Below are 19,570 nucleotides of genomic sequence, written 5' to 3' on the forward strand. Positions count from 1 at the left end.
TGTTCTTTATAGCAGTGTGAGAATGAACTAATACAGTAAATTGGTACTGAGGTAGTGGGGCACCACTATTAAACATACCAGAAAATCTGGAAGTCATTTGGAACTGGGTAATGGGCTGAGGTTGGAACAGTTAGAAGGGTTCAGAAGATGACAGGAAAATGTGGGAAAGTTTGGAATTTCCTAGAGACTTGGAGGGCTCAGAACACGGGAAGATGTGGAAAAGTTTGGAACTTCTTAGAAAATTACTGAATGGTTTTGACCAAAATGCTGATAGGGATATGTACAATGAAGTCCAAGCTGAAGTGGTCTCAGATGGAGATGAGGAACTTGTTGGGAACTAGAGTAAAGGTTACTCTTGCTATGCTTTATCAAAGAGACTGGCAACATTTTTCCTGTGCCCTAGAGATCAGTGGAACTTTGAAATTTCTAAGTGGCAAAGCATTCAACAGAAATCACCGCAAAAAAGTTTGAAAAATTTGCAGTCTGATGGTGCAGTAGAAAAGAAAAACCCATTTTCTGGGGAGAAATTCAAGCCAGCTGGCTGCAGAAATTTGCATAAGTAAAAAGAAGCCAAATGCTAATCACCTAGACAATGTGGTAAAGGTCTCCAAGGCATGTCAGAGACCTTTGCAGCAGCCCCTCCAATCATAGGCCCAGAGGCCTAGGAAGAAAAAATGATTTCACAGGCCAGACTCAGGGCCTCCCTGCTATGTGCCGCCTAGGGACTTGGTGACCTGTGTCCCAGACCTTCCAACTGTGGCTAAAAGGGGTCAGTGTATAGCTTGGGCCATGGATTCTGAGGGTGCAAGCCCCAAGCTTTGGCAGCTTCTACATGGTGTTGAGCTTGTGGATGCACAGAAGTCAAGAACTGAGGTTTGGGAACCTCTGCCTAGATTTCAAAGTATATGTGGAAATACCTGGATGTCCAGGCAGAGGTGTGCTTCACGGGTGGAGCTCTCATGGAGAACCTCTGGTAGGGCAGTGCAGAAGGGAAATGTGGGATTGGAGCCCCCATATAGAGTCCCTACTCGGGCATCACCTAGTGGAGCTGTGAAAAGAGGGCCACCATCCCCCAGACCCTGGAACAGTGGATCCACTGAGAGTTGTACTGTGCACTTGGAAAAGCTGCACACACTTAACACCAGCTGTGAAAACAGCCAGGAGAGGGGCTGTACCTTGCAAAGCCATAGGGGTGGAGCTGACCAAGGTTGTGGGAGCCTATCTCTTACATCAGTGTAATCTGGATGTGAGAAATGGAGTAAAAGGAGATCATTTTGGAACTTTAAGGTTTAATGACTGCCCCACTGGATTTCGTCTCGAATGGAGCCTCTAACCCCTTTTGTTTCAACCATTTTCTCCCATTTGGAATGGGTGTCTATACCCAATGCCTGTACCCCCATTGTATCTAGTAAGTAATAACTGACTTTCAATTTTACATGTTCATAGGCAGAAGAGACTTGCCTTATTTCAGATGAGACTTTGGACTTGGACTTTTAGGTTAATGCTGGATTAAGACTTTGGGGGACTATTGGAAAAGCATAATTATGCTTCAAAATGTGAGAACATGAGATAAGGGAGGGACCAGGGCAGGACGATATGGTTTGGCTCTGTGTTCCTACCCAAATCTAATGTTGAATTGTAATAATCCCCATGTGTCATGGGAGGGAACATGTGGAGGTAATTGGATCATGAGGGCAGTTTCCTCCATGATGTTCTCATGATACTGAGTGAGTTCTCACAAGACCTGATGGTTTTTTAAGTGTCTTGTGTTTCCCCTGCTTGGACTCACTCCATCCTGTCGCCCTGTGAAGAAGGTGCCTGCTTCTCTTTTGCTTCCGCAATGATTGTAAGTTTCCTGAGGCTTCTCCAGCAATGCAGAACTGTGAGTCAATTAAACCTTTTTCCCTTTTTTTTTTTTTTTTTTTTGAGGCGGAGTCTCGCTCTATCGCCCAGGCTGGAGTGCAGTGGCGCGATCTCGGCTCACTGCAAGCTCTGCCTCCAGGGTTTACCCCATTCTCCTGCCTCAGCCTCCCGAGTAGCTGGGACTACAGGCGGCCGCCACCTCGCCCAACTAATTTTTTGTGTTTTTTAGTAGAGACAGGATTTCACCGTGTTAGCCAGGATGGTCTTGAACTCCTGAACTCATTATCCACCCACCCTGGCCTCCCAAAGTGCTGGGATTACAGGCTTGAGCCACTGCGCCCAGCCCTTTTTCCTTTATAAATTATCTAGTCTCACACAGTTCTTACAGCAGAGTGAGAACTTGTTAATATAATCCCCATTAATGGTGGAACACATAAGAAAATGTGGTGTGTATACACCATGGAATACTACACAGCTATAAAGAAAAGGAAATCATGTATTCTGCAGCAACATGGATGCAGCTGGAGGCCATTATCCTAAGCAAATTAATTTAGGAGCAGAAAACCAAATACCGTATGTTCTCACTTACACATGGAAGGTAAACCTTGAGTATACTTGGACACAAAGATGAGAGCAATAGAAACCAGGGCATAATTGAGGATGAAGGGTGGTAGGAGGGTACAGGTCAAAAAACTGCCTTTCAGGTAATATGCTCACTACCTGGGTGACGAAATCATTTCTACACAAAACCCCAGTGACACATAAATAAGCAACAAATCTGCACATGTACCCACTGGATCTAAAAGCTAAAAATAATAAATAAATAAATAAATAAATAAATAAATAAATAAATAAATAAAGACATTATTGGCATTTTAGGACTTATGTCTACCTCATTATCTGTTTGTTCTTTCTGTATCTCATTTCTTTTCTTTTTCTTTCTTTCCTTTGTTATACCTAAACATTTTGGAAATAATTTTTACTTATTTCTAGTATTTTTGAATATATTTTTGCATAGTTTTCTTAGTGAGTGCTTTAGGTATTGCCATAAATATACATAACTCATCACAGTCTAATGGTGTCAACATTTTCTCACTTTAAGTGAAGTGTAGATATCTTACTTCCATTTAGGCCCCTTTATTCTCTCCGTATTTTCAACATAGTGGTCCCGAGTGATCCTGTACATAAACTGAACACCGCATCAGATAATGTAACTTTTGCCTCAACTGTAAAATATGACTTAAGAAATTCATTAGGTGAGTGATTAGCTATTATATTTACTTCTATTTTTACCCATTCTCTTTTTCTTTTTCCTTTCTAAAGTTTTCATCTTTCTAGTGTCATTTTCTTTCTGTTTGGAGAACTTCCCTTAGCTATTCCATAAGATAGGTCTACTAGCAATTGATTCTCTTAGTTTTCCTTTTTCTGAGAATGTCTTTTTCCCCTTCTTGACTGAGAACAGTTTTACTGGATATAGGATTAGGAATTGACAATATATTACTTGCTGTACTTGAAAAACTATTGTGCTGTTTCCTTTTGGCCTTCATGGTTTTAGATTAGAAACTTGTCATTTGAATTGGTGATCTTTATTATGCAATGTGCTGTATATCTGGCTTTTTTCTAAGAGTTTTATTCATCTTTAATTTTTAGAAGTATTTTTATAATGTTTCTTGACATCTTTTTTTTTTTTCCCTTTTTGGAGTTCACACAACTTCTTAGATATATTGATTTGTTTATTTCAACACTTATGGGAAGTTTTTGGTCACCAACTCTCCAAATACTGTTTCAGTTCCTTACTCTTCCACCTATAAATGTGTAACTCTAAATATACAAATGTTAGGCCTCTTGTTATTGTCCCACAGATTCCGAAGGTTCTTGTTATTGTCTTTATTCTATTTTCTCTGTGTTGTTAACATTGAGTAAATTCTATCGATATGCCTTTATGCTCGCTGATTCTGTCCTCTAACATTGCCATTACACTATTCGGTCCATCTAGTGATTTATTTATTTATTTCAGTTATTATATATTGCAGATCTATACTTCCCACATATTTAACTTTACAAATGTAACTCAAATTTCCTTTCTATTTTTTCACTTGTTTTAATTTTTTTTTCAATTTTTAACTTTTGTGGGTACACTGTATGCATATATATTTGTGTGAATAGGAGCCCCATAACTCAGACTGGTACCTTATCCTACTGTGGCTGAGCTGGTATCTAAGATGTAAGATAAAGTCCTCTTTGCTCTTCCCTCTCCTCTGCTCAAGTGGAAAGAAGGGATCTCTTTTGAATCCACCAATTGTGCAGCCTGGAGTTTGGGGAAGGGTGGTACAAGCATTCCCTTAGTCTTGTATATCGCAGTACAACTTGTAACCCTCAAGTCCACTGGTTCTGAGGCCATCTCAGCACTGGAACATGCCTAGAAGCATGTGGTCTAGACTGTCTTTCAAGTTTATTTACAGGTGCAGAGCACTTTAGCCTGTGTGGTGAGGCTTGCTGGAACTCATATTTCTACCACTGGAATGTGTGATTCCCTCTAGATAGGATTGGTCTATATGCTTCCTTCATGGAAGGCTGCCAGCTGAGTTCAATCTGGTTTTGCTTTCCACTGTGACAGGGCAGCACTGAGTTCAATGCAATGTCTCATAATTACTGTGCTCTCCCTCTCCCAAGTGCACAGATTCTCGCCATGCCACACAGCTGCTACTCAGGGTTGGGGGAGGCGTGGCAATGGCAATTCTAAGACTGTCTTTCCTGTCATCTTTGATGGCTGTTTTAGTGAAATGAAGTTAAAACTAGGTACTGTGAGTGCTCACCTGATTTTTGTTTCTTATGAAGGTACTTTCTCTGTGTAGGTAGTTGGCAAATTTGATATTCCTTTTGAGGGGTGGGGGATGATTGGTAGAGCCTTCTATTCAGCCATCTTGGTCCACCCTCCAAGATAATTTTTAATGGAATGTTGAAGCTCTTTTATGACAGCTCCTTTAAATGTTTGTCAGACAATTTAACATTTGATTCATCTCCGTTTTGTTTTTCTTGCTTATTTGATTTCTGGGGCTGCTGGACATACTGTACCATCCCTGCTGATGCCACGTAAAAGGGGTATAAGGTACTTTCCTGGACTTCCTGCTCTTGTTGGCTGACCATTTGAAAGTAGGAGAGAAGCCTTGGGGCCTGGGAGAAACAGGGTTTCTCTGATGTTATCACTGTGAATGGGTGGGACTACCCATGACGCCCCATTTGTATCACAGGAGTTTGAATGGCCCAGTGCTTCATTGCCACTACTGGCAGTGAGTTAGTTCACCTACAGGGACCCCGAGTGTGGAGCAGAGTTTGGGATTCTCCACTATGTCTCTGTTGGGCTTCCTCTTTCCTAATCCTTTGACCAGGGAGAGCAGGTTTTTCTAGATTTTGTTTGTTTGTTCCAGGTCACCGTCCTTTTTGCTGCCCAGTTCAAGAGTATACAGGAGATAAAAAGGACACCTTGGAGGAACTCACCACATTGGCATTACTTAGCTCTTTATCCAGTATGCCTTTAGAGTTCTTGTATCATTGTAGGTTGAATAATTTCCAGGGCTTTAGTGATATTAAGAATAGAGAAGGCCAGGCGCGGTGGCTCACGCCTGTAATCCCAGCACTTTGGGAGGCCGAGGCAGGTGGATCACGATCTCAGATCATTGAGACCTTCCTAGCTAACACGGTGAAACCCCGTCTCTACTGAAAATACAAAAAATTAGCCGGGCGTCGTGGCAGGTGCCTGTAGTTCCGGAGGCTGAAGCAGGAGAATGGCCTGAACCAGCGAGGCACAGTTTGCAACAATGAGCCGAGAGATCGCACCACTGCACTCCAGCCTGGGCGACAGAGTGAGGCTTTGTCTCAAAACAAAAACAAAAACAAAAACAAACAAACAAACAAACAAAAGAGTAGAGAAGTAGCGAAGCAGAAAATGGTGTGTCTATACCTTCTAGTTTCTGAACTGGATGCCCCCAAACTTATTTTAATGTCTTTTACTATCTTTACCTTCTTTTCCTTTCTATATATTTTTATCAGCACCTAATATTTCTCTGGGTATTTAACTGGTAGAAATGAAAAGTGAAAACTTTTTTTTTTTTCCCCACTATTTTGTTATTTTCAATTTGCTGGTATTCTCTCTACTCACAGTGTCATTTTCTTGATAATGTGTGTTCTAGAACCTTGCAGTTCTTCCAGAAGATGCAGTAGTCTATTTGTGCTTCACCGTGTCAAGTGGCCAGAAACTGAAATCTTTCTTTCAAAACCTCAATAGCTCAATGTTTCTAATCTCAAAAATTCATTGCTGTATTGAAAATCACTTGAATTGATTCTGTATTTTAGCTGCTAATAGAAGGGCCTTCCGGGCCCACGATTTCCAGTTGAAAAAGTACTGTGCTATTTTACATGCTTATAGGTTAATTTTTTCCTAAATAAAATATCTTTTGTTTTATTTTTTTCTCCTACCCCCCGCCCCCCACTGCAGATGATTTATCTGGCTCGTAATGCCAAGGATGTTTCAGTCTCATATTACCATTTCGACTTAATGAATAATTTACAACCTTTTCCTGGTACCTGGGAAGAATATCTGGAGAAATTCATAACCGGAAAAGGTACATGGACTTTATCTCAAAATTAATAAGTATTATTTTATTTTAATAATACTATTAACAATAACTGTTATGACTTTCAAAATATTTATTTTTCCAACCCAGTGAAAAGTATGTTCAAATATTATCTAAAAAATTAAATCTAATGCATTTAATATTTTACCACGACATTCAATTTATAAAACTAGTATTAATCATTGGCATACGAAAGTATTCTATAATCTGTTCTCAGTTGCTAGAAATCCATTCTCAGTCCCTGCTCGCAATAGACATTTTTTAACTTGCTTAAGCAATTAGTTAGATCTGTTAATGCATATGTTATATATTTACAATACTTAGGTAAATAGTTGATATGAGTACTTTATAAGATAATGGTTTTCTTCTTTATGAGACTAAGCATAACTTTTGGAGGTCAGAGTATTTTTGTCTGAAATGCTTTCTTTGTACTTGACATTAAAAAATATCTGATGTTTATATATCCATAACTAGCTAATTTTACTTTTTAAAATTGGCCTCATATTCTCAGTTCCTTTGGTTACTAAATTCCACAAAATATTTTCACAATTTGATTTACTGTTCAGACAGAAATATTTAATTTGATGAATGTTTATGAAAATAGACTTTTATCTGGTTTTAGTGGCCTATGGTTCCTGGTTTACTCATGTTAAAAACTGGTGGAAAAAAAAGGAAGAACACCCAATACTTTTCTTGTACTATGAAGATATGAAAGAGGTAAAATGATAGATATGGACTCTGGATAATTTCCCTACTGAATCATGGTGTAAAAGGATTGATATTTGCTTTTCAACTTAGTCTATGGAGTCCAAAATGCTGATTGCTTTGCCTATTCACAATGCGTTTTTACCCAAATCTTGCTATAATTAATGACTTTCTAATTGTTAAATCAATTATTTATTTTTGTTTGTGTTATCTCTTAGCCACTGCATTGTAAGTGACCACTCTTTCTTCTGCAATTATTTCTACATTTACCAGGATATTACATGCTTATGGTTATCCTCTAGATATCTACTCATTAATATTTTAAAATTGTTTTTAAAAATTGTTTGCTATATTTGAGTTACCCCTTTCACATTTACTGTTTTTACAGCTATTTATGTGCTAATCATCCATTATCTGTGCCTCCATTTTTACTTCTACCTCGATTTTCTAGCCCATGCTTGTATTAAATTTAACATACTCAAAATTAAACTTATTTTCTTTCTCTCCAACATGTAATCTTTTTTCTATTTTATTCTCTCTCAACAATAAAAGTTATTCTTATTCTGTTTTCTATATTTCGCACATTCAGTTGGTTCAGATAGTGTATCTACTGTATCTTTCAAAGTATTCCCTCCTTTACTTCCTCACTACCTCAGTGTAGAAACTTGTAATCATCTATCTAGTATGAAGTAGTATTAATTAAATACAACTACAAATTTTCATGCCACCATTATGGAACTCTTCTACTTAAATTGGCCAAATACACACAGAGACACACACAACAGGAAAACATGTTGAAATTAATTCCTTTACTTATAAAAGCCTGAATATACAAATTAGAATACTTTCAGATCTACAATGAAAATTACAAAGTTTGTCTTCTTTGTAACTACATCCCAGTACTTAGTACAGTGCCTACCACATAAACAGGGGCTCAAGGTTACTTGCATGGATCATTGATTGCTTCAATAAATAAATGAGTGAGAGGTAATATCCAAAACTTTAATGGCATTAATCCTACTTTGCATAACACAGAAATTTGACTCCATGTGAACTATTCCTTGCTTTAGTTAGTTTTGAGAAACTCCCAGGGGTTTCTTGTATCTTAGCACAAAGAATCCTCTGAGTTTTTATTCACTGCCCAAGTTTTCGTTCTACATCACAGTTGTCCACATCCCATAAAGAATCTGTGATGTATGTCTTATCATTGTCCCTTTATACAGGGTTTGAGATTATTAATGTTAATTTACTCACACCATACAGCTGCAAAACCTTGCATGGTTTATGAAGCTACTGTAACAAAGTCATACGTCTCTTGAGAGCTTGTTTAGCCAGGGATAAGTTATAAATTCTTCATAAGAGAGAAAATTATTCCAGCTGTCTAACAAATATCTCTCTTCATGTTTTGGACAGCAGAGCAGCACTTAAAAGCTTTATAAAAAGAACAATTTTAGCTTCTGGCAATAGTTCCTTTTCTCCATAAGACTAAGAAATACATTTTCTCTGTTTGGCTGTTATTCAAATTCCAAATCAACCATTACACTGTTTCCCACATAATATTTGAGACCATTTCTGTCTTTATTTAGCTAAAATGTTTTGTTTAAATAAACTTACTCATTTTGATTTATAGTCTAACCCGGTTACCTTTTTAAGCATATCCATATATTTTCAGTTTCCTTCAAACTTGCAACATACATTGCATTAACAGACAATATTTTTCTTCTGCCATACAATCATTTGTAGATAATGTTATAGAGAAGTTTAATACAACAACAATAATGGAAGAAAATTATACAATATACATCAATAATAAAATTTGAAAAAAAAATCCAGTAATTTACAACATGTTTATAAGTATCTACATAAATTCCTAATAAGTGAGATAAAAGAGTAACAGATCAGGGGAAGATTCAGACCAGAGCCAGGTCTCTTTAACTTCCATTGGTCTATAGACTAACACAGAGGTTCCCAGCCTTTTTGGCACCAGGGACCGGGTTTGTGGAAGACAATTTTTCCATGAACAGGGTGCAAGGGGGCTGTAGATGGATGGTTTCCAGATGAAACTGTTTCATCAGATCATCAGGCATTAGATTCTCATAAGGAGTGTGCAACCTAGATCCCTCACATACTCAATTCACAATAAGGTTCATTCTCCTGTGAGAATCTAATGGCACCACTGATCTAACAGGAGGCGGAGCTCAGGCAGTAGTGCTTGTTCCTCCACCACTCACATCTTCCTGTGTGGCCCAGTTCCTAACAGGCCACTGATTGGTATTGGTCTGCGGCCAGTGGATTGGGGACCCCTGGACTAATATCATCATTCATATTTTAGGATTAGCCAAATTATTCTCCAAATATTTTTGACCCCAAAAAGAAAATGTTCTCTATTTGCCTGTCCATCTACGTGTTTTCCTAGCACAACTACTATCTTTTCTTTTGGGCTTATATCTACTATCATCACGTCTGCTCTTTTAGTCATTCTAACCACTGACACACCTTAAGTTCTGATCTCATTCTTCTGTCAGAGAGGACTGACATATAAAATAAAATAGATATTCTTGATTTTTAATATTTTATGATTAGTTTATTTAAAAATTGAGAAAAATAAACCCAAACAAATATGGATTTCCTATACTATTCAGAGTTAACATTTAGAAAAACAGATTATAAATGTTTTGTAAGTATTCACATTGTGTGAGTTACTTGTTTATTGTCTTGGGTTTTACCCACTAATAGAATCCAAAGGAGGAAATCAAGAAGATCATTAGATTTCTAGAGAAGAACCTGAATGATGAGATCTTGGATAGGATCATCAATCACACCTCATTCGAAGTGATGAAGGACAATCCTTTGGTAAATTATACACATCTACCAACTACAGTGATGGATCATAGCAAATCCCCTTTTATGCGTAAAGGTAAATACTTTGCTGGGTTTAATTTCCCTTTTGTACTTTCTCATGAATTACCATGAGCTAAGGATTAGTTCTGTGATCTCTACTAAGTTGCTTAGCCTGTTTAAGCTTCACAGTAAATACATACCACCAAAAGTTGCTGAGATTCAAAATTGTTAAATGAAACAATGCATTTAAATCTATTACTAGAATACCTTGAATATTTGATAAATGTTTATTCTCCTATTTACTACTGTGCTAAATGAGAGTGCTTTTGGCAATTCTGATGTGAGCAATTCCAAATTTGTCCTTCTTACTCCCTTAAATCTTTAACATGGCATAGATAAGCTTCCTTCCACTCCTCAGTGAAATGCTAATTTCACTTAGTACGGTACCATAGTCTTTAAAGTCCCTATATCACTTAGAAAACCATGGTAATCGCATTAAAATTAATTCATCAAAAGGAGAAACTGTTATGTGACCTTATAAGAAGTTTTAGCCCTCTACAAATACTGTTTAAACTATTAGTAACATAGAGTCCAAATTTAACTTAGAAGAATATGGCATTTACTGTTGAAATACATTACTTCCATTTAAGTAGTCTGTTTATTGTGGTTCATTATGCATAATATATGTAAAAATGTGTTAATAATAACAATACATTTAACAAATTATAAACTTAAATAACTTTGAGAAGTTATCCACCTAATAATGCCACGATCGGTTTTCAATATCCTTGATTGAATTGGAGGGAGAAGGGTAGAATTTCAATTTATATGTAGGAAGTAAGGATAACCTTAGGAATGTATTATGCATATGAACATATGAAACAAAACCACTGATTTTGAGTAATATGATAGATATTTTTTGAAAAGTTGTTTGTTAACTTATTAAGGTAGCAAATAGTCCTAGTGTTTTCAAATTATGCTCTTTCTTTTCTAAAAACAATACATTTAACCTATTAAAAATAACTTACAGAGTATGAAAGCAGGTATATTTTTCATCAAAAATTGTATGCATTATAGGTTTGAGCAAAAAAGACGGATGTATACATATCTCATCTGTATGCTTACACACAGATGTAAATGTATGTGTATGTATAGTCATCTCTTGTTATTGTGGGGGATTGGTTCCAGGAACTCTGCCTCTGAATATACTAGAACCTGCCTATATGAAAAGTTGGTACTCCAAACATGTGTGTGGGTTTCTCATCATGCAAATACTGTATTTTTTATTGCTTTTAATTGAAAAAAAACTGCATATGAGTGAACCTGGCCAGCGCAAGTCTGTATTGTTCAAGAGTCAATTGTGTACATGTACATATATATTCTTTTTCCTGGTAGAAGAATCAGAAAATAAATCCTTATTAAACATGGTAAATTCTCATTGTGATAGATACCTGAATATAATTTCCCAGAAATTTTATCTCAAATCATATGAAAATTGATGCCATTTCATGACATTTAATTATTGTGTAAACATAAAGAAGACAAGCTCAGTATCTGGATTCTATGGCTTCTCCAACCTCAACAGAAAAAAAGCACGTGTTGTTCTAATATTGAAGGCAGTCTTTATATCCCCTCTCTAGGGGGTTAAGAACATACTTTTGTGGTCAGTTTGATCTGAGGTATATCCAGGCTATGCCATTCCCTGAACCTATTACCCTGAATACATTAATTAACCTGCCAAAGCTCTGATTACATCACTGGCAAAATAGATAATATAACACCAGTGGCACAAGTTTCTGGGGAGGATTATGGTAAATGATATGCAAGTATTTAGGATATTGTCTCACAATAAATAATGCATATAGAAGTAAAAAGTATTATTAGTCTAAAAAGTTTGAGATTTCCTTCTTCCTTCCTTCCTTCTTTCCTTCCTTCCCTGATGTATCCAGTAAACATTTAGAGTACTCATTCATCCATTCATTCATTCATTAATAAGAAAAACTTCTTCATGAATACCTATATACAGCACATATTCTTTAAAAGATTCAAAGGTAAATGATACATATCTTTGACTCAAGAAGCTCACTATGTAATGCAAGGGGCATGTACATAAATGAATGCTGAAAGAAGTGAAGTATGAACAAATGTGCCAGGTACACTGAATTTTGAAAGATGCCATATTAGATAAATCAATATTATTATTATGAGGGTGGGATAGATTATGTCCAATGTTTATTCATATGTCCTAAATTATAACAAACAGAAAAACCTGGCCTTTGACCAGCATTTATCAAGTTTTTTTGTAAAGCAAATGTGTTTGTGTATATTATAAAATTTATATGCAGATCAGATCATTGGAATGATTTATGTATAACTTTTAATTGCTTAAATCTGTGTTCTCTTCTGTTTTTAATGACATCCTTATGGATGCATTAACCCCACTATGTTTACGTTGAACCCTTATTCAACCCTATGTTGAATTCCAGAGCTATTGACATCTGGTGAACATAGAACAAAATGTAACAACTAGGGAAACAACCATATCTATAAGAATGTTTTTCTTTTAAAAGACTTGGAAGTTTTATCAAACCACTGTGGATTAATATAACTTGTAATTTAATATGATGTGTTACTATTTCATAAAATATTAAGATGGTTTTCTCTAAAAATGTTGGCAGTACATTAAAAGTTTGTTCATTTTCCAAATACGTATTTATATATACCCAAGTATGAGAGATTAAATTTAAATTTTTATCCTAAAAGATTTACTTTAAAAACATGGTTCCAGGATGTTGTATATTTGATATTAATGTTATTGTTCCCACCTAAATTACAAATAAAGAACAAGCCTAATGAATTTAGGAAAAACAACTATCATCTCCATATCATAGCATCCTTGTTTATAAATTCCAGGAAGTGATACTTATCAACTTTTTATTTCGCAGTTTTGTTGTGCTGATGGCTAATTTTTTGTCTAGTTTCCAAAAGTTACTTTATGAAATAAAATATGCCCTGACTATTGATCTAAGTGCTCAGTGATAACCTCATGACCCACGCCCAATAGAAACAGTGAAATTATCACTCTCAGGAAACTATTGTAAAGCCCAGGAATTTAAACAAGAAAATTAGTCTTTTTCAGAATGCCTCTTCAAATGTCAGACTCTATTTAGTTATAAGCCACCTTTCCAGATGGAAAAAAATTATTGAATTTTTAAAAGGCTTAAAAATTTAAAGCTTAATACAATTTAAGGGCTGTTTTAATTCATTCAAATAAAATGAAAGTCTTTCTTTAGTCTTTCTAACCTTTTCCTTTGGTATATACTGCTTTTTCTTCTTACAGAAATATTTTATTCTTTCCTATGTTTTTTTTTAATTTATTTTTAGGGACGGCTGGTGACTGGAAGAATTACTTCACAGTGGCCCAAAATGAGAAATTTGATGCAATTTATAAGACAGAAATGTCTGGAACTGCACTTCAATTCCGCTCAGAGATTTCACGTGTCTAAATCACAGATCTGAAGAAATAAGAGATTTTCTGTAGTTGAATGAAACGAGGGCAGTTATGAATTGATTTGGGCAATCAAATGAATTTATGAAGGAGAATAATATGCTTTTAATATGTTGATTCTTTTCAATGTCATTAATCAGATTCCAATTTTGTTCCTTTGATTCTGAGGTTCCAAATTCTCTAAGGCTAAAGTTCATTGTTAACTTTTTGTAACAAAGGAACAGTGTAACCACAGGCTCTTCCTGCCTTTTTCTACACTAGAACTAATAAGAAAGAAGGGATTTATTTTACTTAGTCTCCCATATATTATGATTTAGAATTAAGTTCCCCTCCCTAGTCCCATGGTCCAAGAAATGCTGTTTTCATAATGAGACTGTATTTCTTAACTCTGCCCCAATTTCCCTTTGCTGAAAATTTGACCCAGGACACTGTGTTCCACTGCTGTCTACCGAGTTTCAAGTTGTTCTCTGAGTCATAGCTCATCTTCCTGCAGTGCCTCTATTTGGATAACATAGTTCATGTCCCCGATCGTGTAGTTCAGATTTTGGAAATGTTTTTTCTATATCATGCCTAATGTCTAAGTCTCCCAAAGGCAAACACCTACAATAGTCTCTGTAGGGTTCTTTCCTGGGAACTGGAGCTTTGTTCTGAAAACCAACCCTGAGGGCTGTGACCTGCTTCCTATGGGGAGTCCTTTTTTTCCCAACAGACCCGTTTGAACTTCAGAGAAATCACCTACTGCTGTGTTCTGGTCACCATTTGGGAACTTCTGTTACTTAATCTTATGTTTGAAAAGATGTGGATACTTTAATAGCACCTTTAATACCCTAGACATAATCATAACCTCTGCAGAATATTTCACAGTCTGGTGCCCAAGGAGGACTCTCTAGACTGAATTTCCACTCTGCCCTCCTGACCCGATGTTCCTTCTACTTATTATTACGTGCTTATGTCTATTTGTTTGGTCTCTGATCTATGTTTTTTTTGACATTTGTTCATCAACTCCAGCTTTGCATTAGAAGTAGTTGTTTACATATCCATTTGCAACAAAGTATTTTTCCTGAGATCAGATCACAAGTGCCACGTTATATGCCAAGCCATGGTTCTCAAGCTGAAGGTAGAGTACCCTGGGCCCTTACTTGTTCTGAAAGGGGTGGGGATGGTGGTTCAGACACATTGCTAGACTTTCTGAGTCACAACTGAGGTAGCTATGGCTTATGGTATTTTGACTTCACAGGTGAATCTCTGCTGTCAGCCAGGAACAGCTAAAATAGCTCCTTAAGCTGTAATGTTTCTCTTTTCCAACCCCAGCAAAGGATTTGTCTAATGTTAACCACAAACCCCATAGAAGTAGTACACCTATTATTCTGGAGAGAGTTGCTTCTATAGATTTATTACAATATGTATTATAAAGTATTTGAGTATATAAGTTGTGTTTGTGTTCCACAGAAACATATTTTATAGTAGTTAATCGTGACTATCTAAAGGTATTGTGAACTAGTTCCAGCTTTCTCCAATACCCTTGTCCACAAGAAGTAAACTAAAATCATGTCTCTATTTCCTCTATTATCTTTATTAAATAATAAGTTAGTGTGGCCTGAATATATATGGATTTCTGGTACTATAGTCTATTACTGGGGGGAAAAACACCACTAAACTATCCTCTAATCTGTGGAATAGATTAGCTACACTTTCTTCACTAGCAAGATAAAATAATTTCCACTTTTTCTAGTTTTACTATGTAGAAATAAGTCTCTGTAATTCGACTTTATTCAACAACAACTTAGTAAGTTGCAATTATGCCTCAGATATGGTTCTATGCACTGAGTGAAGAGTGGAGATAAAAATAGAATTTAGATTTTCTTTTACTTTTTTAATAGGTTGTTGCCTCTTATATATTTATTCTATGATGCAAATGCCACTATCCTAATTCCTGTTTATGTTTAACACCACACAGTGGCACTTCTATGATGCAAATACATTTGATATCCTTTGAAATTATTCAGAGTACTGCACAATTAATTTTTCTAAAACAATGCTTTTATCATTATTTCTCCTAGTGAATCATCAGTACAATTTCCAAATGAAAACACTTAATCTCATATTATTATCTTTCTCTAATAGAACCATGATGTAAGGACAGTGATAACAAATATCTGACAATGATATGATTATTTCCTCATCCATGGAAATTCTCCTTAATCAACTGAAGGGCTATTTTCTAAAAAGCCAAAGCATTGCTTCCAAGAACTTTTCATCGTGACATGGATAGACACTCAGATTCAGACACTCAAAGGAAAGTGTCAAGTATTCCCTTTCACTCCACTCTATTCTATTGTGTTATCTTCCTAAATTATTTTCTATCCACATTCTTCACTCCCTTTCCCATTGACCCTATGTTCTGTGTGATAAAAATTGCATCATTTGTGGCTTTTGAAGGTTAAATATTATGCCCCATTTCACCATTAATAAACATACAACTCTACTCCATATTTTGTAACTCCTTTCATACACAGAAAAAAATAGTATAATTTCTTCAAAATGCTTGATATTAATGATATATGGGAAAACAATTATTCGGTGCAGTGATCTTCGGATAACTGAGAAAGGCCAGGGGAAAAGGAGAGATACTGGTGGTGATCAATGGACCCATGTATAAATTGTTTTTATTATATAAGCTGTCTTCACACATGTCTTATTATGTATGATCATTAGAACTGTTTTGTATGTATGTAAAATTTCCATATTATTTAGGCATTACTTTCAGCAGCGAAGTAATCCTTTTTTAGCTGCCACTTAATGAATACAATACAATATAATTTATTGTATTTGGCTATAGTAAACCTATTGATGACTATTTGTGTGCCATTATGACATTTAACTGGCTTATATTTTGAAATCTCATGTGTGTTTTTTGTGGCTATTTTAATTTTCCACCCTCAAAATATAGACGAGTATCTTTGTAGTAGGAAAATCATAAAAATTAACAGCTTCTTCCCTAGTTAATAACCCTGCATATTGTTTTTGTGTATGGAGCAGGGGATAAATCAGGAGGGTATTTGAGGCAACACGGAAGACCAAGCAATACAGAACAAAAGATAAGAGCACAAAATCTGTAATTATAAAGCTATTTTAGAATTAGGTCTTTGCCACTTTCTAGCCATGAAAGCTTGAGCAAATCACAACTTTTCTGTGCTCAATTCCTTATCTGTACAATGTAGACAATGAATATTTCTTGCAAAGATGAAATAATGTATAAAACAATTAGAACAGTGCCTAGCATACTTCAATGTGCTCATTTAATATTAGCTGCCATGAAGGTAATCACTGTGAAAATCTTGAAATTTTATTTATTTAAATGGGATTGAGGCATCGGATTTCTTGTTCCACACTGCTAGCTGGCTTCAAAATGTACAGATATTTTGCAAATTACTGGGAGGCAAGGAGGTTTCTGGCTTCATTACTGTTTCCATTGTTCTTTTGTTGTTTGCTACCAAGTTAAATTTTTCACATGTGTCAAGTACTCCTGCTTAATGCATTACTTTCAAGTACTTAATATTTTCAATGTGTGTCAATGATCATCGTTCAATAGAAAAGCACAACACTGTAAAGATTGGAATAACACTGCAAATGATGTATAGGTTGTAATAATCCAGCTATTGAAACAAATAAAGATGAGTTACCTACTGTGACATAGGTGGACTGAGATTTCTCAGTGGGAATTTTATTACATGGGGAAGCCTATTTTTTAAATTTTAAATTTTTATTTATGTAATTTGTAGAGCAGGTTTTTGTCATGTTGCCCAGGCTGCTCTCAAACTCCTGGCCTCAAGTGATCCTCCAGTCTCGGCCTCCCAAAGCACTGGGATTATAGGCATGAGCCACCGTGCCTAGCCATAAAATCTACATTGTCAAACTTAGCATTTGGGTGTCATGACATTCACGTATATATTCTATCAGTAATGCTTTGTAATCATTTTGGTAGCAACTGGGAAAGGCCATGTCTCAGCATTTTTTAGAAAATGCCAGTGGACACATAGAAAATGATTTTCAAATGTGTTTGAAAATCTTAAATACAAGTTTTCTTGGCCCTATTCAAATCATAAGTTTATTGGTCAGGAATGTGAAAATGGCTAAACCCAAATGGGTTCTATCTCTTACTTTATCATCTTACCTAAGGCTGATCACAGCCTTTTCTCATTAGTTTACAAGAAGAAATAATTTTCTTAATCATTATAGAATATGATAATAGAATTACATATACACAATTGTGTAATTTAATTCAACATTAATATGATATGTAGAATGATATATAATTATTATATTTTATATTTTATTACCATTTTAACTGATAATTTATTAGATATCAGACAATACTATAGAAGCATCAATATATTCCATTTTAAAGCAAGCAAACTGAGACTTAGAACTGGGATTCAAATATAAGTCTGTTTGTCTTCAAAATGTCATTCAACATTACATAATACTTTGTAGAATTATATGTAAATAATCAACTTCAGATATTAGATTACCTCTCAAACATGTCATGGAAATAATTAAGTAATGGTGCCTAAGCTGACAATGCTAAATTTACAAGTTCTGTTGTCGCTTAGAGACCTCATATTGCAAGGACACTGCCTGAGAACTTATGAAAATTAGATTCGTGCATACTTTTTCTCTATAAACTATGTCATAATTGGTGCTTGTTTATAGTCTTAAATAATGATGGCAATACCATAGTTCAAACTCATCTAGGTTAATTTGAGTTTCAAGTGTTGATTTTAAAACTTACTCATTAGAAAGGAATGTCTCTGGTAAAATGCATAGAGTCCTAACAAATGATTAATAAGATAATGCAGTCTATTCATAAGAAGGGCACTAACTGTACCTTGTCCTGTTCTCTTCTATTGAGAGAAAGAGAACAAGATGTCACAAATCTTATGAAAAAGCTTCTCCTGTAACTTTGAATATGGGAAAAAAGGAGAGAGAGCAAACTATTTTCTCACAACTTGCATCCTCTATATCCCCTCCCTCCCCTCCTCTGGAACTATTGGCAAGAGTATCAAAATTGCTGTGCATCTTAGAAGTTTTTGTAATAGCTCTCTCTAGAGATTCTGATCAAGAGAGCCTGGAGTGGGACTCTAATTTACACGTTTTATAAGACACCAGAGGTAACTCAGTAACTTTATTATATATTGCAATTTCCAAGTGATGAAGATGAACTACTCATTTTGCAAGTAATAGATAGATAGATAGCCAGATTTAACAGCTACAAAGTAGCTCCTTTTGTACGAATGAAATTCATATTTAGAAATGCAGAAAAATAAAATAATGGAAACATAAAACTTAAAGCCAATGCCTAAATATAATTGAAGGGAAAGAGGAAGTTAAGTGAATCACATAGCTTAAAACTGGCCTTTAGACAAATATGCAGTGTGTTTCAAAATAAAATAAATGGGCAACTCTCCCAGTACAGTTTGCTTAGTGTGTATACTATTCATTTGCTTAAACAATCAGTATACATTGGGTTGCATTGAGAACATTTTTTCTTATTCCCTGGGTAATTATTTCTTCCACTTTTTGAAAGGTAAGTTTCTGAATAGATTAATACGTGATAAAACTATATTCTACCATTGGTAACGCAGAAGCCTGTGTTGTTCTTATTGTCATATTTTGGGGTCTTCGACTTGAACCACACTGGGCTTCTGCAACAAAGCCAAAATGTAAGGAAAGCAAACCAGAAAGGGATAGCAACATATAATAAAAATAAATAGATATGAAGTCTCTTCAGAGCAGCCTAGTGGTCAAGGTGTATTTTAGGGGTACCAAAATTTCATCTCAATATCTAAATTTTTCATGATCATTGAAATTTTACCTTTTTTTTTTTTAAGTATAGCATACAGATAGAAAACTCCAAAAAACATAGATATACAGAGAAACCTTCCAAATAAACACATCCGAGTAACCAGATTTCATATCTCTGTTTAATCAATGTTTAAGAAATAGAACATTACCAGCA

At 35.4% G+C, this 19,570-nt stretch overlaps 1 protein-coding gene across 2 annotated transcripts in view; it reads left to right on the forward strand.

Annotated features, from left to right (window-relative positions):
- The window catches only part of SULT1B1 (sulfotransferase family 1B member 1), a 38,143-nt gene extending 20,900 nt beyond the window's left edge, over positions 1-17,243 (forward strand). Inside the window, exons 5-8 of one of the 2 annotated variants that reach the window (XM_005555154.5) lie at positions 6,359-6,485; positions 7,120-7,214; positions 9,939-10,119; positions 13,428-17,243. In XM_005555154.5, the coding sequence (XP_005555211.1) occupies positions 6,359-6,485; positions 7,120-7,214; positions 9,939-10,119; positions 13,428-13,549 (525 nt within the window). In that variant the 3' untranslated portion in view covers positions 13,550-17,243. The remainder of the gene's footprint in view (positions 1-6,358; positions 6,486-7,119; positions 7,215-9,938; positions 10,120-13,427) is intronic. The other variant, XR_012435322.1, reaches the window with a different exon arrangement.
- Positions 17,244-19,570: the final 2,327 nt, after the last annotated feature.

The sequence above is a fragment of the Macaca fascicularis genome, chromosome 5 (assembly GCF_037993035.2).
Source record: "Macaca fascicularis isolate 582-1 chromosome 5, T2T-MFA8v1.1".
In the NCBI taxonomy this organism is placed as follows: domain Eukaryota; kingdom Metazoa; phylum Chordata; class Mammalia; order Primates; family Cercopithecidae; genus Macaca; species Macaca fascicularis.